General features: G+C 43.1%; 1 protein-coding gene across 1 annotated transcript in view; it reads right to left on the bottom strand.

Moving 5' to 3' along the window:
• The window catches only part of LOC115102815 (MAM domain-containing glycosylphosphatidylinositol anchor protein 1-like), a 397,798-nt gene that overhangs the window by 30,269 nt on the left and 344,098 nt on the right, over window positions 1–23,431 (bottom strand). Inside the window, exon 16 of the mRNA XM_029623129.2 lies at window positions 4,112–4,242. Within this exon, the coding sequence (XP_029478989.2) occupies window positions 4,112–4,242 (131 nt within the window). The remainder of the gene's footprint in view (window positions 1–4,111; window positions 4,243–23,431) is intronic.

The raw sequence follows: 23,431 nt of genomic DNA, 5'->3' as shown, positions 1-23,431 counted from the left end.
CGGGAAGGCCCAGAAGGCAAATTTGGACTTGAATGCCAACCAGGCAGTGAATTATGAGGAACTCAAATGCAAGATCCTGAGCTGTTATGGATTCAGCCTTGCAGATCTGGTCCATGACTGGGCCTTTAATTCTACCAACTCTCCCTGTGCTCAGATGAGCGACCTGGTGCATCTTACCAATGGCTGGCTACTGACCGATGTACCGTCCCTCCCGATAATCAATAAGGATTTCCTGGATAGGTACCTTCGAGCCCTCCCCTACGAGATGAAGAAGGCAGTGAGAATGCAGAACCCCCAAAGCCTGTAGGATTTGCTGACGGTGGTGGAAACCCACCAGAACACCCAGGACCTGCTGAAAGAGGGCCCGGGCGGAGAGAGCGGACGCGGGGTGGGGGATGGAAAGCACAGAGAGAGGTTAGGAGCTGAAGGGGGCCTGGACGAAACCAGCCGAGGCCGTGGAGCAGGAGGGAGACTCGAACTGACGATGACGTCCGCTGCTAGACCCAGATCAGAGGCGCTGCTGTGAGTACGGCAATCCGGGACACCAGCTCAGGGGTCACCTCCTGTTGGGTAAACACCAAGACGGCCCCTCCGATGGTTCCAGTACGAATCGATGGCATTGACACTATGCTCTGCTGTAGCATGGTGACCTTGGCCCAACCACAGTGGCACACATGAGAGGGGAAAGACGAACTGGGGGACACGGAGATAATGGTTTCCTGTGTACACAGGGACATGAAGAGGTACCCAACCATGCCAGTGCAGATAACCACCCTGAGGGGGGCGTGCCAGAAGCACGTGGGGCAGTTTCTAATGTGCCCATGCCCATTCTCCTCGGTAGAGATGGCACTCTCTTCCAGGCACTATGGAGGAGGGACCTGGGGAGGTGCGCGTGTGAGATAGGAAGGAGAAGGATGCGAAAGGTATCACACTGGAGTTCTTCCATTTATCTAGCTGGGTGGTTATCCGGTCGGAAATCCTGACAGCTTTTACATCCTCAAACAAATGGGCTAGTAGAATGCTTCAATAAGACCCTAAAGCAGATGATGAAGAAGGTCATCGAGAGAGACAGGAGGAACTGGGACCAGCTTCTGGCCCACCAGATGTTCTCGGTGTACGAGGTACCCCAAGCGTCCACTGTGTTTTCCCCCTTTGAGCTCCTGTATGGCTGTCGGCCCCATGAACTGCTGGACCTAACCAAGGAGGTCTGGGAGGACCAACCAACCCCCCTTGACATCTTGGTGGAATACATTGAGGAGATAAGGGAGAAGATGAGGACAATACGGCCAGTGGTGAGGGAGCACATGGCCCAGGCACAACTCACCCAGGAGCGTGCATACAACCGGGAAGACAAACCAAGAGAGTTCTACCCGGGTGAGAAGGTCTTGGTGCTGATCCCAACAATAGAGAACAAATTCATATCTACGCGGCATCGTCCCTAAGACATCATTGAGCGGGTAAGCAACGTCAATTATAAGGTCCGCCAACCGAGGCGGGGAAAACCCCTCCAGCTTTACCATGTGAACCTACTGAAGAGATGGCACGCACGAGAGGAGCTGTGCGCAACGTGGGCCCGGCCAAAGCAGAACCTGCCCTCCGTCTAAGTTCCATGGGGATAGACCTCAGTCCGACCCAACGACAAGCGCTCCGAGAGTTGGTCCAGCAGAATACGGCCGTGTTCTCCGAGGCACCGGGTTGCACGGATCAGGTGGAACATCATATCAATACGTCCGGGAGAAAAAGTGCGTAAACGGCCATGCTGGACACCAGAATCCCAGAGGGCGGCAGTAAAGCGGGAAATGACGATAATGCTGGGGAGGTACTGGGAGTGTCCCACAGTGAGTGGTCTAGCCCTGTAGTGCTGGTACCAAATCCGGGCAGAACCGTCCACTTCTGCAGCTACATCTGGGGCCTGAATGAGGTCAGTATATTCTATGCCTACCCCATGCCCAGGCGGATGAACTGCTTGGGGAAGGCAAGCTACGACAGCACTCTAGACCTGATGAAGCGGTGCTGGCTTCTTCCCGGAAGAAGACGACATTCTCCACCCCGAGGTTTGGTGATAGAGGGGAGGTAGGTGCCGCAACGTAAGGGAGTCTCTGCTGGGAGTACCCGGGCTGGGCACCCTGACCCTGATGGCACCAATTAGGGGTAATTAGGGGAGAGTGCCAACCAGCCGTGCAGGCCACATGAATGGAGCACCGTGGCAGACAGCGGGAGAGAAAACGTGAGAGAGAAGGAGGGAGCCGATAGAGGGGAACGAAACTCCCGGAGGCACGGAGCCGAATATGAATATTTTTTGTTGCCTAGTGAAGTCGTGTTTTCTCACTAGAACCTCTCTGTGTCCATCTCTGTGCGCTCAACCCAATACCCCACAGTTGATCACAATATGAACTGTAACTCAGTAAAATCTTTGAAATGGTTGCATTGCGTTTATAAATGTCTGTTTTTAAAGCTGAATGCAAGCTGAGGATTTATCTTAATTCGTTTGTCGGACCATGCTGAGGAACTTGACCCTGACTTCGCATGGTTAAATGAATTTAAAACTGTTTGCAAACAGGAAACTGAATGGAACAACATGTTGTCGCGCAGGCATAACAAATTACACACCCAAGCAAGCAATCTGACCCCCCTCCCCTCCAGCCCTCTTCCTTTTCTTCTCAGTGCATTCATCATTGATTCCATTTTTCCTCACACACACACACACACACAGTATCTGGAATCATTACAAAAACAACGAGGAGGCCTTGTCTACCGCATAAATATTCCTGGTAATTGACCTGTCATAACTAATTGCTGAAGGGGGCAGGAGACTGGGAGTATGTGTGTGTGTGTGTGTGTGTGTGTGTGTGTGTGTGTGTGTGTGTGTGTGTGTGTGTGTGTGTGTGTGTGTGTGTGTGTGAAAGAAAATGTCTATCTATCTGTGTGTGTGCATGTGAATGTCTGTGCATTTGTGTATGTACAAGCAGGTGTGTGTGTCTGTGTGTGTGTGTCTTGGCATGTGTGTGGATGAGCGTGCGCATTGCTGCTAAACCTACCATTCTTTGGTGTTGAGACTATGGGGCCTACAAACCAGACCAATGTGGAACGATCGCGTTTAATTTGCTCTCAGGGCTGTGGCCGAGGGAGAGAAGAAGACAAGGTTGCTTAATGGGTGGCAAACAACTGGTTGAGATTGGACCGTTGGACTGGTTTATATTTACTCTGGACTGGGTTGTTTCTGGGTGTCGCGGGTTGTTTCAGTAATTATTTTATTCTTTCACTCTCTCTGGTGGGGCGAGGTGACTCCGTATGCTGTGTGATGTTTTCCGAGGTGGACATCCCACGCATTTAAACACGCACACACAAAGACACACCCACCAACACACACACAAGCAGTCTTAGAGGGAAGTGACAGCCTATAAACAAGGTTGCTGACAGGCAAACCCATATCTACACGTTCCTCTACTGTAAATACACACGTGCAAACACACACATGTAAACACAAAGAAGAGCCTGATATCCACACTCTTACTGACCCAGATACATGCACACACACACACACACACACTCAAGAACGCAAAGACATTCACACATGCATGCGCACCAACACACACTCAAGAATGCACATGCACACACACACACTTGACTCAGCATAAACGGGCAACCTGGGGAGATGAGACGGAGCCCTGAGTGGTAATCACTGCACACTACACACACAGAACACTGAGTCATCACTTCAGCCCGCCAGACACCATAGTGGGAGTAAGGTGCAACGTAGGCCCTTGTGGAGACAAGTGGACCTCCATAACGTGCCCACCAGAAAGATTTAGATTATTATATTATATATATTTCCAGAACTTCATTTTGTACATTAAAGCACTGGACATTCTGTGGATTACCCATTTTCTACATAATCCATTGGTGTCCTATACAAACCTTGTATCAGAGTTTTTGTTCATTACATTTTTTACATCAATTGAAAGTAGTTATCCCCTCCAATGTGCTGTGAAAGTTTCTTATTCTCAAGTTTATTTGAAAACTACAACTTTTACAACAAACCTTTTCAAGGATATGGATATTTTGTCAATAGGGTACATTTTTGGCTCGGCATGCTCACAGAAAGCTGTACCTGGAAGGGTCCGCTGGGGTTGACGTTGATGTTGGCCTGAATCCAGTCAGGACCCTGGTTCCCATCCAGAGTCCAGACCCGATCGCCCACAGAGGCGATGCTCTTCACCCTCAGCCACACATTCAGGGAACCTAGATGCGGAGGCAGAAAGGAGGGCCAGGGATAAGTTCAGGGGTTTTGGAGAGGGTGTATGTGTTTGTAAGTGTGTGTATCTGTCTCTTTACGTTAATGCCGGTACCTTGTGATTTATTTGTATTTGAGGCGTATACTTTGACTTTACATGCATACAATATACATATTAAGTACTGTATATTATTTTCATCACACCCTGGTGTTAGGATAATATAATTTCAAGGTGGGGAGCTGAGATCTAGGGAGAAAGCCACCAACCTAAGTTATGCATTGAAATACCACTACGGCTTGTGTTTAGGAGAAACCAATATATTATTCACAAATCTCAGCTGGGTGCAGAAACAAAGGAAAGTGTTCTCAGGTGAAAGGGAAAATAAACGTATATACTCTCAGAAATAAAGGGCTACAAGCGCTTGTCACTTGGGTGGCACCCTGGAAGGTCCTCCTTTGTTTTTTTAGTTATAGGTACATACATAATTGTAACCCAGTTCATACCTTAGAAAGTACCTTTCTCCACACGTACAAAAGCAGGCTTTGTGCCTTTATACTGTATAGTACCAACACAGAAACAAAGCCATTTTCCCCTTGTAAATGTAAATGCACCTCCACCATAGACCACTTAAACTTTCCACTCATTGGTGGCCAAAAATAACTATCTGAAAGCCACGCCCCACAAACCACGCCTACAATATAATTCCACAGTATGCATGTCTTGCTGAGTGAATTGTAGAGTTACCAACCATGATTGTGTATGTTGTTGTTGAAATTGTTCATTTTCAGTCCTGTGGCATTTACCAAGTGAATTCTTAGGCGTATGTTATCATTATAATTACACTTTATGATTGCATATCTCATAAGACCTTATTTTGCAGCCTAGTTTACCCTAATACAGTGGCCTGAAACTCATGGTTTACAGGCCACATCAGGTCTGCAAGTAGGCTACCAGATTTTAAAAAAGATCATGGTTGAATGATTTCCTGCATAATCCCTCCCAATTCCAGGAATCTTCCAACTGGGATTTCTGGAACGTTGGGAAATTTGGGAAAGCTACCAGAATTTTGCAACCCTACCTGAAAATTACATTAATTGATTTGTAATTCCTATTGGAATCCAGCCACAGTTAGGATATCCAACCATTTTTTGTTCACCTGCAACCTGCATTCATAATGACTGTAGGGTTAAGAACATATTGAGGAGACTACCTAAGCCATTTAAACTAGAACAACCATTTCAGCAAAAAAAAAAATCAAACTAACTGATTAAATTAGTTTAGTATATTATTTATCTTTGTGTAGCATAAGATTAATCAATCAATGTATATGCAAAAACACAGATATTAAAAACAATCCTTTTTTTTACCTGTGGTAGTGCATGCTGGGGAATATGTTAATGATAATAATGGTACAAATGTGCCTTTTTAGGGTACTACCCCAGTGACAAAGACTTAAGTTCCTTGAAAAAATCCTCATTGTACCGTATTAGGGAAAATATGTACATTCACATTGAAAATATGGAGTACGCACATGTACCGTTATACTCTTTATCCACACAGATAGCGAATTACACCATGTGAGATTACACCATTGTGTACCTTTTTTGGTACTGCAGGGAACAATACCAACCCTTATTTCTAAGAATGTACCCTGAGATTGGGCAAAAACAACAACATTGAAACACACATGCACCTTGTGAACACAGCAAGAGTATAAACATTTGCTCTTTCTTTTTGTTGCTATTTCACATTCTTTGTCTTACCAGTGTACAATCTTCCTCATGCACACAAATATGCAGATGCATGTATGCGCGTTGTACGTGTGCATACAGACCAGCACATAGTCACACACAGACTTTAGTACTTAACTGTCATTTTGTTTCTGTTGTTTTTTCTTGTCTAGTGTGGCACCAGATTCATCAACCCTTGACAACCCATTATCCCAACCTGGCAAGATGGACTACAGGGAAGAGGTAGGCACTCTGACGGTGTGGTGCCAGATAAACAACCTCTCCCTCAATGTCGCAAAACAAAGGAGTTGATTGTGGAACCAGGCATGCCGCCATCCTCATCAACAGGGCTGCCGTGGAGACGATCAAAAACGTAAAGTTCCTCGATGTACACTTCTCTGAGGAGCAGAAATGGTCAAATCACCCAGACACCGTGGTGAAGAAGGCATGACAGCTACTCTTTAACCTCAGGAGGCTGAAGATATTTGGCCTGTCCCCAAGGGCCTTCAAAGTCTTCTACAGGAGCACCATGAGTGCATACTGTTGTGGTATGGCAACTCTATCGACGCTGACCGCAAGGCACTACAAAGGATGGTACGCTCAGCAGAATGCACCATTGGGTGCACACTGCCTTCCCTCCAGGACACCTACAACACAAGGTGTCACAGGAAGGCCAAGAACATCCTCAGGGACATCAGACACCTAGGCCACAGCCTGTTCTCCCTGCTTCCACCACTCAGACATGGGCAGTACAGGAGCATCATGGCTAAAACTAACAGACTGGCCAATAGCTTCTACCAAAGACCATCAGGATAATGGATAGCCACCAGGAGTCATCTACCTGCTCCCCCTGTCCCCCTCGCCATAAAATATGTTATGAATTAGCAATATGTATGATAATGTTATCAATTCCAATTTGTTGTAGCGAACATTAGCTAGGTGGGTAGGTGGCTAACTTTAGCTAAGCTATGGGTTATGGGTTAAGGTTAGGGGAAGGGTTATCTAAAATGCTAGATGTCCTCTTAAACCTTGTGTCACATAGCTAGTCTCTGAAGTCTCTACCTGAAGTAAAGTAAATATTCAATCTCTCTCTATCCCAGTCGATTGTCCCCACATGCTTCAAGATGTCCACCATTGTTCCTGTACCTAAGAAAGCAAAGATAATTGAACTAAATTACTATCGCCCCGTAGCACTCACCTCTGTCATCATGAAGTGCTTTGAGAGACTAGTCAAGGATCATATCACCTCCACCTTACCTGCCTCCCTAGGACGCACTTCAGTTTGCTTACAGCCTTGATAGATCCAAAGACAATACAATCGCCACCACACTTAACATATTGCATCACCCATTTCATACAGTTGAAGTCAGAAGTTTACATACACCTTAGCCAAATACGTTTAAATGAAAAACGGCTTGCAAGCCTCCCCCTTTTCCTCCAAACATAATGATGGTCATTATGGCCAAACATTTCTATTTTTGTTTCATCAGACCAGAGGACATTTCTCCAAAAAGTACTTTCTTTGCCTAATGTGCAGTTGCAAATCGTAGTCTGGCTTTTTTATGGCGGTTTTGGAGCAGTGGCTTCTTCCTTGCTGAGCGGCCTTTGAGGTTATGTCGATATAGGACTAGTTTTACTTTGGATATAGCTACTTTTGTACCCGTTTCCTCCAGCATCTTCACAAGGTCCTTTGCTATTGTTCTGGAATTGATTTGCACTTTTCTTACCAAAGTACGTTCACCTCTAGGAGACAGAATACGTCTCCTTCCTGAGTGGTATGATGGCTGCGTGGTCCCATGGTGTTTATACTGTTGTTTGTACAGACGAACGTGGTACCTTCAGGAGTTTGGAAATAGCTCCCAAGGATGAACTAGACTTGTGGAGGTCTACAATTTTTTTCTGAGGTCTTGGCTGATTTCTTTTGATTTTCCCATGATGTCAAGCAACGAGGCATGAGTTTGAATGTAGGCCTTGAAATACATCCACAGGTGCACGTCCAATTGTCAATTAGCCTACCAGAAACTTCTAAAGCCATGACATAATTTTCTGGAATTTTCTAAGTTGTTTAAAGGCACAGTCAACTTAGTGTATGTCAACTTCTGACCCACTGGAATTGTGATACAGTGAATTATAAGTGAAATAACCTGTCTGTAAATAATTGTTGGAAAAATTACTTGTGTCATGCACAAAGTAGATGTCCTAACCAACTTGCCGAAACTATAGTTTGTTAAAACAAGAAATGTGTGGAGTGGTTGAAAAACGAGTTTTAATGACTCCAACCTAAGTGTATGTAAACTTCCGACTTCAACTGTATGTATATACTGTAATGTATTCTACACTACACTACAGACTGTTAAACAGCCATCTCCAGCACATCAGAGGCTGCTGCCTATAGACATAGATTAGGAATCACTGGCCACTTTCAGGAAATTAAACATTAGCCACTTTAATAATGTCTCCGTATCTTGCATTTCTCATCTCATATGTGTAAACTGTACTCTATACTATGCCACTGTATCTTAGTCCAATGCCGCTCCAACTGTCACGTCCAGACCTTAGTTCCTTTTTTATGTCTCTATTTTAGTTTGGTCAGGGCGTGAGTTGGGGTGGGCCCGCCACAGGACTCGCTAGTGCGTGATGGGACAAGGACATCCCTGCTGGCCAAACCCTCTCCTAACCGGGACGATGCCAATTGTGCGCCGCTCCATGGGTCTCCCGTTCGCGGCCAGCTGCAACAGAGCCTGGACTCAAACCCAGAATCTCTAGTGGCACAGCTAGCACTGCAATGTAGTGCCTTAGACCACTGCACCACTCGGGAGGCCCGTATATATATTCTTAATCCATTCCTTACTGTATGTGTATTTTGGGAATATGTTGTGAAAATGTTAGATATTACCGTACTGTTGGAGCTAGAAGCAAAAACATTTCGCTACACCTGCAATAACATCTGCTAAATTTGATTTGATTCTCTACCACAGTGTTGGCAAAACATTCATTCAGCTCATTGAGAGCTTGATGATTAGTTGACAAGTTGAATCAGGTGTGCTTGTCCAGGGTTACAACACAAAATGTGTACAGTTGGGGGTTCTCAAGGCCCAGGTTTGGGAAACACTGCTCTACCAGATTTTCAGCTCCCACATAGACGTTTCAGAAACTTAGGAATGTGGGGCACATTATCTACCTTCAGAAATCCCCACATGCAGGCATCAGACACACAGCCTGTATGTACCATCAACACTTCTCCCTCATACGAGGTCCCCGACTGTCAAGTTGCGCTGTCACAATCCACCCCCTACCACCCCTATGCTGATATGACGACCATCATAATCTCCTGTTCTTTTATTCACTGACTGAGATCTCATCTCTGGAGAGGGACGGAGTCGGACTGCGTTGGCCTGCTATCCTCATCTGAACCCAGAATAGTATTAGCACAACTATGTCACACACACACACACACACACACACACACACACACACACACACACACACCTGTATGCGGTGGAGGAAATATGCAACTCTTCCATTGTGACTGCCCTGAGGCGCCGTTAATATAGTGACCCCATTCACTCACGGGAGAGCAGGTGAGAGCATGCAGTGAGGGATGGAGGGGGGAGGGAAGAAATGGAGTGGGGTGGGAGTGACAGTATGGCGATCAGATACTTCACCTGAGAGCAATAAGTCACAAGCATTGCGACCACATAACAGGTTGACATGTTAGTGACAATGAACCACAAGGGGAGGTCAGGGGAGCAAGCTACTGCATATAAAGAGGGTTGAATAGCACGGCTGAATAATATACTGTAAGGGTTGTATTGACGTGACGGGCAATGCCTATGGAGGTTTTGCATCTTCCAGCCTCTCATATCTGTAAATGTCTGTCATGTCTGTGGTGTCTTGGAATAAACAGACAGTCAGTTCCACAAAGGACAATTAAGTAATATTCTATTCTATTACTTAGTGTGGACAGTGACATACTGTAGCAATTTCAATATACAATAGATACAGGGGGGCAAAAAAGTATTTAGTCAGCCACCAATTGTGCAAGTTCTCCCACTTAAAAAGATGAGAGAGGCCTGTAATTTTCATTATAGGTACACTTCAACCATGACAGACAAAATGAGAAAAAAAAATCCAGAAAATCACATTGTAGGATTTTTAATGAATTTAATTGCAAATTATGGTGGAAAATAAGTATTTGGTCACCTACAAAAAAGCTAGATTTCTGGCTCGCACAGACCCTTCTTTAAGAGGCTCCTCTGTCCTCCACTCGTTACCTGTATTAATGGCACCTGTTTGAACTTGTTATCAGTATAAAAGACACCTGTCCACAACCTCAAACAGTCACACTCCAAACTCCACTATGGCCAAGACCAATGAGCTGTCAAAGGACACCAGAAAAAAAATTGTAGACCTGCACCAGGCTGAGAAGATTGAATCTGCAATAGGTAAGCAGCTTGGTTTGAAGAAATCAACTGTGGGAGCAATTATTAGGAAATGGAAGACATACAAGACCACTGATAATCTCCCTCGATCTGGGGCTCCACGCAACACACTACGCCGCCAGGGACTCAAATCCTGCAGTGCCAGACGTGTCCCCCTGCTTAAGCCAGTACATGTCCAGGCCCGTCTGAAGTTTGCTAGAGAGCTTTTGGATGATCCAGAAGAAGATTGGGAGAATGTCATATGGTCAGATGAAACCAAAATATAACTTTTTGGTAAAAACTCAACTCGTCGTGTTTGGAGGACAAAGAATGCTGAGTTGCATCCAAAGAACACCATTCCTACTGTGAAGCATGGGGGTGGAAACATCATGCTTTGGGGCTGTTTTTCTGCAAAGGGACCAGGACGACTGATCCGTGTAAAGGAAAGAATGAATGGGGCCATGTATCGTGAGATTTTGAGTGAAAACCTCCTTCCATCAGCAAGGGCATTGAAGATGAAACGTGGCTGGGTCTTTCAGCATGACAATGATCCCAAACACACCGCCCGGGCAACGAAGGAGTGGCTTCGTAAGAAGCATTTCAAGGTCCTGGAGTGGCCTAGCCAGTCTCCAGATCTCAACCCCATAGAAAATCTTTGGAGTGAAAGTCTGTGTTGCCCAGCAACAGCCCCAAAACATCACTGCTCTAGAGGAGATCTGCATGGAGGAATGGGCCAAAATAGCAGCAACAGTGTGTGAAAACCTTGTGAAGACTTACAGAAAATGTTTGACCTCTGTCATTGCCAACAAAGGGTATATAACAAAGTATTGAGATAAACTTTTGTTATTGACTTAATACTTATTTTCTACCATAATTTGCAAATCAATTAATAAAAAATCCTACAATGTGATTTTCTGGATTTTTTTTCTTCTCATTTTGTCTGTCATAGTTGAAGTGTACCTATGATGAAAATTACAGGCCTCTCTCATCTTTTTAAGTGGGAGAACTTGCACAATTGGTGGCTGACTAAATACTTTTTTGCCCCACTGTAGCAGGTAGCTCAAGGGCAGTGGAAACAAGTAGGCATTGCACTAGTTCCTTGAAGATTCTGTATCAACAAATAAATCCATCACCCTGAAGAAGTAAGAACTGTAAAAGAAAACAAACATCCTGTTGAAGTGATAGAAAAAAATGTTAATCTGTGTAACGTTTTCAAAGGCGTCTTGACTCATCCCAAACAGCCATTCATCTTCTTAATGGCAGTCTTTCCGAGCACTTAATTGGAGCACTAACAAGCACCAGTCTCTTAAACAAATACACTGGCGGAGTGTGTGTGTGAGTGTGTGACGGGGTCCTTGTGCACAGTGATGGGGGGGTGCAAGCGCGTGTGTGCAATTTGTCCTTCTGTGATTCATCACATCCTATCTCCTCGATCCCTTCCGAACAATATTGGAGAAGGTCCATGGTCCCGCCCCTCTGACATTCTTCTCTGATGGTTTTTAAGAAGGAGGCAAGGAGAGAGGATGCTAGGAATCAAGGTACATTGAATTGTAAAGCCTCAATGTTGACCAAACAGGAAATTTGCTAGGAGGCTATAAGCAACAGCCCTGCTTTGTCGATACAGAGCAAGCATCTTTAGGTGATCCTCGATTGTGTGATGAGGTTGAATGCGGGCAGGGAGGTAGAAGATGCCCTTAGACACGTCTAGAATCAGCTAGATCTAAAATAGTAACCTTGAAACTCACACTCTGTTAGATTTGTTTACGATCAAATAGTGTGGGGACCAAGCAAAACGTAAAATGTGGAAACATTTAAAAAGTGCTAACGTTAGTGTCAAGGGGCAAGTCCTCCAAATTTAATGGTGACCAGTGTGAGCTGTGAATAGTGTGTGGGCAGTGATGTTGTAACATGTAGTAGTTGGGTCATGTTCAATAGGCACAAAATGGAAGAAACTGTCCAAAACGAGCAGGTCCAATAACAAGCTCCTGTTTCTGTTTTCGGGTTGCACAACATTTTGAAATCTTAACTGGGGATATCTGTCCACTGCTATGGAGAAGAAAGAAAGAAATAAAGAAATAAAGAAAGGCTTCCTCAGTCATAGATACACAGCACAAAAAACGCAGGCAGACATGTGGCCATGTCTCAACTCACAACATGTAGCTGTTGTTTAGCTACTTCTGTGTAACAGCTGGCTGTGTCTATCACAAACAAAGCATCCAACACCATAAGTGAGCCTGAGTATTGCGCTGTAAATAGAGATGGTTCATTCGCTATTGACCTTCCTGATAGTCTGAAGATGAGAAAAACTTAGAGCAAAAACACAAACACGCACAAGCCCCTTCCCACACACACACACACACACACACACACACACACACTCCTTCCCACACACACGCTGACACACTCCTTTCATCAAACACCCTGTCTCCTCCTCAGTTCCGTCCCGACCCTGTTAATGGTTTAATGCGAAGCGCGCTGGCCTTTTCTTTATTTCTTTATTTGGCGAGCCTCCCACTCGGAGGGCATTTATCAAAGCTCACTTCACTCCTCCGCCCATCCTCCTCTCATCCCCCCATCTGCCATGACAGGGTAGCTGAGGGGATTTCTTTCTCTTTGTTTTTCTTTCCCTCTCCTTCTCTTAAGGAAAAGAAAGTGGAGCCCTGTAAAATATTTATCGATCGGTTGAAGTAATGCAATAAAGCTTGTCTCTGAGAGAGTCAGGTGGGGAGAGAGGGAGAAGGGCTAGACACAGCTCTATCAGGCTAGCTGTCCTGGGGAGTGAGGAGAGAATGAGGAGGAGGAGGTGTGACGATAGAGGCGTGGGAGGGCCTACATGTATTAGTACATGGAGGTGCATCCTTCTTCCTAGCCTCCAATATGGCAGGGTTTTCTATGTGTACAGTACCTGGATGTACTAAAATGGACAACAAATGGACAAAGTACCTTTAAAAAAGTACCTTTACCTCTAGAATATAACATCTAATTAACATCTATACTGTATAAACTTTTTATGCTTTTGCAATTCCACTTTACCTCACCTTTTTTAAAGGAGTGGGGCAGTCATTTTATTTATATTAGTTAGGATAAAGACAGATTGGAAAGAAAGGAAGAGAGATTATGCTGAAATAGCAGTGGACTGGATTGTTTACCTAGCAGTGGATATACAGTATTTATACACCGGGGTCGGTCTAATCATAAATGCTGATTGGTTAAAACTGCTTTCCAGCCGGTGTCTATTCTACAAATGACCACCGGCTAAATCTATGATGCTTAAACGTCTATTTACTCTTTTCCATCTGCCCAGCCAGGCATTTATAAACTTGATCTCCACGATGAAAAGCATCTAGACATTATCTCACATTTCTTTTAGACTAACATTTAGTTTCCAACAGCTTAGATTTGTATAAACCTTGCTGTCTGTCTCCACAACATTTGCAACATTGTCTCAAGCTTCAAATTAAATCTCCAGCTGTCCCATAGTAAGTGTCGGGACAAGACAGGCAGGCAGCGTTTCTCAGCCAGTCGAAATCTTGAATGAGCTAGCATAATTTTGGGGATTTATAAAAATAAAAATAAATGGAAAATGTGCAGCAGTTTGCAGTCTTTCCAGCTTCAGTTTGAAGTGATTGTGTTAGCTGTGATGTTGGCTAGTGGCTCTGAACAACAATGTCCTGACTAGAGAGCACATTTTCTATGCCAGGTGAAATCATGCCTCGTTAGCTCATTGTTATGAATGTAACCAAATAAATATCACTAGAGAACAGGTAAAACAAATGCAAATGCGGCTACTTTGCTGTTATTCTGGCTGCACTTTTTGACGTGACTGCAAGTTAGCCATAGTTGGCTAGCTAGAAAGCAAGGGATAAGAACGTTGCCAGCCAGTATGGCAATGGAACATTTAGAAGAAACGACTGGGTTGTGTCCATAGATACAGATCAAAAAGACAACCAAACCGATAAAACGACCAAACCGATAGAATGAATGACCAGCCGGCTAGGGTAGCAACCCTAGATTTGTATCGGGACTATATCTTGTGGAAGAATGAAATAGTATTAGTATATTAATCAAAATATTATTTTTTATTAAAATATGTCAATCATTATTTGAATAGGTTGTTAACCCATTTTAATGAGCTGCATTTGAAGATGCATGTGAACATTTAAGTGATACTGCCTGAGAAGCCGGTGTTTGGACGATATATTGGTGCGGTTTGTCAAGGTTTGTCAACTTGTTAAGTTTGTCAAGGTCATTGCATGGGGTTGTTCAATGACACATGTATTTGTTTCAAATTAGAGAGACAAAAAATAATGTTTTGTTGAAAAACAATTTATTTCCAACATAGTTGTAATGACACAAATGACTGATTATTGGTTGAAAGAAATTGATAATAAGAACATTGTTGGAGATGTACTATTAGATTTCAGTGCAGCCTTTGATATCATTGACCGTAGCCTGTTGTTGAAAAAATGAATGCGTTATGGCTTTTCAACCTCAGAAATGTCTGAATACACAATATGGCAATCTAATTGAAAACCGAGTTTTCTTTAATGGAAGCTTCTCTAATGTTAAACATGTAAAGTGTGGTGTACCCCAGGGCTCTCTTTGCCCTCTACTTTTTTCAATTTTTTTTTTACCAATGACCTGCCGCTGGCATTAAACAAAGCCTGTGTGTCCATGTATGCTGATGATTCAACTCTATACACACCAGCAACCACAGCTAGTGAAATCACTTCCACCCTAAACAAAACGTTGCAGTCAGTTTTAGAATAGGGGTTGCAGTAATAAACTGGTCCTGAACATCTCTACAACTAAGAGCATTGTATTAGGTACAAATCATTCCATAAGTTCTAGACCTCAGCTGAATCTGATAATGAATGGTGTGGCCGTCGAGCAAATTGAGGAGACTCAATTACTTTGTGTTACCTTAGATTGTAAACTGTCATGGTCAAAACATATTGATTCAATGTTTGAAAAGATGGGGAGAGGTCTATCCATAATAAAGGGTGCTCTGTTTTATTCATGTTTATGAAGATGGGGGGAGGAACGTCCGTGATAATGAAATACTCTGCTTTGTTGACACCACACACAAAGCAAGTCCTGCAGGCTCTAGTGTCATCTTATCTTGGCGTGTGTCGAGTCATATGGTCAAGTGCTGCAATGGAGGACCTAGTTAAACTGCAGCTGGCCCAGAAAAGAGTGCCATGTTTTGCTCGTCATTGTAATCAGAGGGCTAATACTACGCATGCCAATCTCTCTTGGCTAAGAGTTGAGGAATGACTGACTGCATTGCATCTTGTTTTTTATAAGAAACAATGTGTTGGAAATTTCAAATTGATTGCAAAGTCAACTTACACACAACACTGACACACACACTTACGCCACCAGACATGCCATCAGGGGTCTCTTCCCAGGTCCAGAACTATTCAAGGAAACGTGCAGTATTATACATCGCCATGATGGCATGGAATTCCCTTCCATCTCACATAGCGCAAGTGAAGAGCAAACTTGGCTTTAAAAAATAAATAAAACAACACCTCGCAGCACAATGCCTCTCCCCATGTGACCTACTTGTTGTGTGTATGCACTGACATGCATGTGTAACTGATCCAAACACACAGACACACTACACGTTCATGTTTAAATGTATGTCAATCGGAAAGTATTTTGTCTTGTCTTTTTCCGTTACGTGTCGGAACCCAGTGAGACGAGCTGTAGCCGTTGGTGTCGGCTAACAGGGATCCTAAATGCAATAAAAATCAGCCTCACTCTCAGGATTACTGCTAGGTTTCACACAGTCAAATGAAATAAATACATGTTTAATAAAGATACATGTTTTATAAATCAATAGAGTAATATGAGATCTGTATGTAAAATATTTACATTTGACATTTTAGTCATTTTGCAGAGGGACTTACAGTTAGTGCATTCATCTTAAAATAGCTAGCTAAGTGAGACAACCACACATGACAGTCAAATATACAGAATACGAAAATTCCATTTCAGCCAAACAATGGATATATAGTGCTTTGCAACAAAACTGATATTAATACACATCTAAAATTTATTCATAAAAAATCTGAGAACAGTAAGCATTTTGGAACGGAACTCTTCATGTGTTCCATAGGAAGCGGCTTAAGTCGGCTAGCTGAAACCATTCAGCATTGCTCATCTTTCATGTTAATTTAGGACTAGCTGATGTTCACAACAGACGGCGTGGAACAATTGGCTCAGACTTGAAGCAATAGTAAGTAACCTCGCTACCAGCGACCAGTGATTTTCAATGAAAGGAGACACGAGGAGACACACAACAACTTAACTGTCAGCAGCGAGTGAGCTAGCGACCATCATTGAAAATGTCCCAATTTTATGCAAATTTCAGCTACGGAATCGCACGACAGCTGATTGGGAAAGGGCAGGTCTTACTAGTAGGCTTTGACATTGGCTAACCACAAAACTGCCATCATGCAAGCCGTTTAAAGGATACGCCCACCGGGGGTGATTTTCAACAACTTGGGCCGGGATAACATTTCTGCTATGCATCATTGAAAGGCAATGTTATAGCGGTCGCGGAGATCGCATTCAAAGTAAACACTGCAGATGTCGGCTCAATCGGAAATGACCTTTAAACGTTCACTGTGCTACAACGTAGACCTTCCAGGGTCCGGATTGAATTCCGGCCTTGATTGCTAATTACTGCTCCAAGTCTGAGCGCTCTGTAAGACAACTGCAGATGTAGGATCTTAATTTGAGACAGTTTGTTACAACAAGAAAATAATCATGGAACAAGAGGAAATGGGAATTATTATGTGGATTATAATTAAATTGACATTTTTCTGTAGAGCTTGATACATTTTAAGTTAGGGCAAATCTGTCTGAAATGTTAAAGATGTCCTCCATTGATTTTGAACTTTTACTGTTGAAAAGTGATATCCCAAGTATAAATACAGTAAAGTGCACACACTAAAGGTAAACAAAAATTGTTTTGAGCAAAATAGTGTTTATTTTAGACACACCTGCAAACTTCAACTTCTGTCAGTGATGTCATTGGCATCCCCCCTTGGTTAAGGAGAAATAGAGAATAAAAGAGGAAAGGCCCACCCCCTACTTGACATATCTGGAGCACTTATTGAGATGCGCATTTGTTAAGTAAATCAGGTGTTAAATGGGGTGAAAAGAAGACTGGATTTCCACTTTGAAGTGGAAATTACAAGTTTTAGAAAACTTTTTAACCTTAAATACACTACACGTTTGCATTTCCTGCAGTGCAAGAAAATTTGAGTGATCAAATTAAGATCATACATCTGTACATCTGAAAAACGTCTGACAAATTTTGGAGACTTATTTTTCACTGGCCTAGTTAATAAGTTCAAAGGCTGCAGGTCGAAAGATAGTATTATAACAAGTGAGGACAGTTCCCAAAAGGCAAGTTGCCAATGGACTAATAGTCTTGCGTTGCCTGGCCTCCATTCTCTCATTCACTCTGAAAGCATGGCAAGAGAGGTTAAAAATGCAAGTGCTGTGCCACACACACTCTGCCAATCTCCCACTCTTATTCAACCTTTGTCACGGTACCTCCATAATATATGACAGCATAAGAGATGGCCATACACATTAACATCATTATCGCTACTCTATTCTATTAATATCCACTGTGTCCTTCAAGTAGCGGGAATATGACATCACACGAGGGCTGTTTGTCGAGCCGCGTACAACGCCCTAATTGATAAAAAAACGATGCTGCATTTGATCCGTAGAAAACCCATTTGTAAGGGACTGAAGAGCTAGATAACAAATTGTATGGCTCTTATTAGTGTTCTGTTGACAACTCTTGGAGGAATGCAACAATCTGCTCCAGAGGAGGATGGAGCGGAGGAGGAGGAAGAGTGAGTGTCAGTGGTGGTGTCACAGTTCGGCTACTGTGCTCGCATAGTCCCTTAAAAGACATTCACTTGAAAAATGAGAAAAAAGTGGCAATAGTTCTGTTTGTACTTTTTGAGACGCGGGAGCCAATATATACTTCCTCTTAAAAAGTCAGAATGAATCTAAGATAACTCAAGAAATCTATAATTGACAGTTACTTGTGACCAATCACTGATGAGGGGGCGTAGACATGGCTCGGGAAAAAAAAGCTGTCACGGTCAGCTGAAAAACACCTTGTCGAAGTCCAAAACTAACATAATATATGCATGAACTGTTCTGAACTGTTTTGTCTGGGAAGCATGCAGAAGCCCTTAGGCTCTCTCTCACTTACTCCCTTTCTCTCTGTCACTTTCTCTCTACTAATTATTTCCTTCTTTCTCTTTCTTTGTCTCATTCTTCTTCTCCACAATTCACTCTCCTGTTTGTCGCTCCTTCTCCCTTTTCTTTGCTTCATTCTCATGTTTCTCTCTCCAATTCCTTTTCCAGTTTGTCTTTCACTTCTCTCTCCCTCCTTCTCTCTTCTTTCTACCCCCTCTCTTTCTTTCTCTTTTCCTCTTTCTCTCCTTCCCCCTATCCCTCTCTCTCTCGCTTTCTCTTTCTCTCCCTCCTTCTCCCTCCATCTGTGTTAGAAGGGGTGATTAATAGAAGGTGATAAACAAAGTGATGATTCCTCGGCAGCCCTGCAGCTCTCGCTCTCGGCAAACCGGGACACTTCAAAATATTGTTTAATGGAAACCAAAGCTCATTAAATGTTGTTTAATGCTGCCGCCAGAGCCTAAAGACACTGAAACAGGGCTTATGGGTAATTATGAGGGAGGGAGGGAAAGACAGAGAGAGAGTGTGAGTGAATTAGTGAGTGAGTGCTGAAGAGAACTGCAGGGAACTCACTAGCTGCATTCCAATTCTCCACCCTTCTCCAGAACTGTGCACTCGCTCACTCCCCCTCATGCATTTAAAAGCATTGGAATAATCCTTACTGGTCCTTGGATTTGTCTATTCCTTTTAAATCCATGAGGGGGAGTGTACGAGTGTACACTTTGGGAGAGAGGTAGAGAATCGTAATGTAACCACTATATTTTACCACAATAATTACTGAGATGGCGTGGCTCAATTCTAATGGAACTGTCAATCGAACATTTATCCGACCGTCATACCATGATAGGTCAAGGTTGACAAATGTATATGTTATTAATGTGCAAAGTCACACTTCTTGATTTTAAGACAGGCACGGACTCCAACCGACAAACACAAAAAAAGCCAGACACCCTCCTTTGGTCCATCAGAACCCAATGAAAATTCCTTTCCCTCTAGGGGAATCCCCTTCAAATTAAAGACCCAGATTAATGGACTATTGTCTCTCCACTTTCATTTTCACCACCTGATCTTCCTTGGCTTCTAGGGTCGAGGCAGTCCGACTTAAAGAATCAGCCCTTATTAATAAATAATTACTTTAAATAAGGTAGAGCTTTAAGAAGTGAGTCGCTAATGCCTCGGATTGGAGGGAGGATCTTTCTTTAGTGTGTCTGGTGTCTGGTCTGGCATCCAGCAGAAAGAGATAGAGGGAGTGGGAGGCAGAGAGAATGAAAGAAAGAGGGAGTGGGAGGGAGGGAGGGAAGTAAAAACATCTATCTGGAGGTGACACTATTCCCTCCGAAATATGCCCCCCTAGACACAACTATGACAAAACAACCGACAAAAATTGGTCACAACTCCAGCAGCTCTGTGGCACGCTGGGTCTGTAGTCAATGATAGGCTTTGAGGAGACGTCTATGGTAGGTACTCCTACAGCTCATCCCTTGGCAGTAGTACTGTATACAGCCATGGCCAAAAGTTTTGAGAATGACACAAATATTAAATTCCACAAAGTTTGCTGCTTCAGTGTCTTTAGATATTTTTGTCAAATGTTACCATGGAATACTGAAGTATAATTACAAGCACTTCATAAGTGTCAAAGGCTTTTATTGACAATTACATGAAGTTGATGCAAAGAGTCAATATTTGCAGTGTTGACCCTTCTTTTTCAAGACCTCTGCAATCTGCCCTGGCATGCTGTCAATTAACTTCTGGGCCACATCCTGACTGATGGCAGCCCATTCTTGCATAATCAATGCTTGGAGCTTGTCAGACTTTGTCAGTTTTTGTTTGTCCACCCGCCTCTTGAGGATTGACCACAAGTTCTCAAAAGGATTAAGGTCTGGGGAGTTTCTTGGCCATGGACCCAAAATATCGATGTTTTGTTCCCCTAGCCACTTAGTTATCACTTTTGCCTTATGGCAAGGTGCTCCATCATGCTGGAAAAGACATCGTTCGTCACCAAACTGTTCCTGGATGGTTGGGAGAAGTTGTTCTCTGAGGATGTGTTGGTACCATTCTTTATTCATGGCTGTGTTCTTAGGCAAAATTGTAAGTGAGCCCACTCCCTTGGCTGAGAAACAACTCCACACATGAATGGTCAGGGTGCTTTACTGTTGGCATGACATAGGACGGATGGTAGCGCTCACCTTGTCTTCTCCGGACAAGATTTTTTCCGGATGCCCCAAACAATCGGAAAGGGGATTCATCAGAGAAAATGACTTTACCCCAGTCCTCAGCAGTCCAAACTATTTGCAGAATAATAATCTGTCCCTGATGTTTTTCCTGGAGAGAAGTGGCTTCTTTTCTGCCCTTTTTCACACCAGGCCATCCTCCAAAAGTCTTCACCTCACTGTGCATTCAGATGCACTCACACCTGCCTGCTGCCATTCCTGAGCAAGCTCTGTACTGGTGGTGCCCCGATCCCGCAGCTGAATCAACTTTAGGAGATGGTCCTGGCGCTTGCTGGACTTTCTTGGGCACCCTGAAGCCTTCTTCAAAAACAATTGAACCACTCTCCTTGAAGAACTGGATGATCCGATTAATTGTTGATTTAGGTGCAATCTTACTGGCAGCAATGTCATTGCCTGTGAAGCCCTTTTTGTGCAAAGCAATGATGACGGCACATGTTTCCTTCCAGGTAACCATTGCTGATAGAGGAAGAACAATGATTCCAAGCACCACCCTCATTTTAAAGCTTCCAGTCTGTTATTAGAACTCAATCAGCATGGCAGTGGGATCTCCAGCCTTGTCCTCGTCAACACTCACACCTGTGTAATCGAGAGAATCACTGACATGATGTCAGCTGGTCCTTTTGTGGCAGGGCTGAAATGCAGTGGACTTGTTTTTTGGGGGATTCAGTTCATTTGCATGGCAAAGTGGGACTTTTCCATTAATTGCAATTCATCTGATCACGCTTCATAACATCCTAGAATATATATAAAATGCCATCATACAGAGGCAGCAGACTTTGTGAAAATGTATATTTGTGTCATTCTCAAAACTTTTGGCCACGACTGTATTACTTTATCACTGACCTCAATCCAGACTCTGTCAGAGTGTTCAGTCAGCCCACTAACACCCCTATCAGCAAAATCACAGTCTTCCCGAACAGAGCAATATGCAATCATGAGGCATTAAAGCCAAAGGAACTGCACAATATTAAGAAATGCTATAGATGGAAGGAAAGTAGTTTAGAAACCTAACAAAAAACAATTAGGCAACAACAAATTCAATCGCTTTTAGACAACTTCCTGGACAAAACATTTCACTGTAGTAGTGAAAGTGTAAACTTGGCAGTAGAAAGCCTAAATAGTATATTTGACCTATCAAATCTATAAAAAATGTCTATCAATCAAATGTATTTATAAAGCCCTTTTTACAGCAGATGGCAAGTTCTATTCTGCTTGTCCCGGGTGGAGATTATAAGAGTACATGGCCATTAAGCCCAGATTCCAGCCTTACAACCTAAGAAAATGAAAAACAATGAACAATGGTTTGATGAAGAATGCAAAAACCTAAGAAAGAAATTGAGAAACCTATCCAAACAAAAACATAGAGACCCAAAAACCTGAGTCTACGCCTTCACTCTGGTGAATCACTAAAACAATACAGAAATACACTATGGAAAAAGAAGGACCAGCACATCAGAAATCAGCTCAATATAATTCTCACTTCTGGGAAAATTGGAACACACTAAACAAAAACCATGAAGAATTATCTATCCAAAATGGATAAACTTCTTCTCCAATCTTTTTGGCCCTATTACAAAGAACAAACAGCAAAAACGTATACATGATCAAATATAAATCTTAAAATCAACTATTAAAGTCTACCAGAACCCACTGGATTCTCCAAAAGGCCTTTGCTGTTGATGGTATCCTAAATGAAATGATAAAATATACAGACCACAAATTCCAATAGGCTATACTTAAACTATTTAACACCATCCTTAGCTCTGGTATCTTCACAGATTTTCAGAACCAAGTACTGATCACCCCAATCCACAAAAGTAGAGACACATTTGACCCCAATAACTACTGTGGGATATGTGTCTACAGCAACCTTGGGAAAATTCTCTGCATTATCATTTACATTAGACTTGTACATTTCCATAGTGAAAATAATGTATTGAGCAAATGTCAAATTGTATTTTTACCAAATTACCGTACGACAGATCACATATTCACCCTGCACACCCTAATTGACAAACAAATCAAAACAAAGGCAAAGTATTTTCATGCTTTGTTGATTTAAAAAAAGCTTTTAACTCAATCTGGCATGAGGGTCTGCTATACAAATTGATAGAAAGTTGTGTGGGGGAAAAATATACGACATTATAAAATCAATGTACATAAACATTATGTGAGCTGTTAAAATTGGCAAAAAAAACATGTTTCTTTCCACAGGGCCGTGGGGTAAGACAGGGATGTAGATTAAGCCCCACATAAATATCAACGAATTGGCGAGGGCACTTGAACAGTCTGCAGCACCCGGCCTCACCCTACTAAAATCGGAAGTCTGATGTCTGTTTGCTGATGATCTGGTGATCTGGTGATCTGATGATCCACTCCACCATAGTCTTTGCCCACTTCCGACCTCGTACTGGCGACTCTTGCAGCTGGTCCCGAATAGATGGGAGACTAACCAGAATAGAAAGAGTGAGAGTTGCCGGTGCACAACTGAGCAAGAGGACAAGCACATTAGAGTGTCTAGTTTGAGAAAAAGATGTCTCACAAGACCTCAACTGGCAGCTTCATTAAATAGTACCCGC

The sequence above is a fragment of the Oncorhynchus nerka genome, linkage group LG28, assembly GCF_034236695.1.
Source record: "Oncorhynchus nerka isolate Pitt River linkage group LG28, Oner_Uvic_2.0, whole genome shotgun sequence".
NCBI lineage: Eukaryota > Metazoa > Chordata > Actinopteri > Salmoniformes > Salmonidae > Oncorhynchus > Oncorhynchus nerka.
This window is presented reverse-complemented; position numbering and strand designations above follow the sequence as displayed.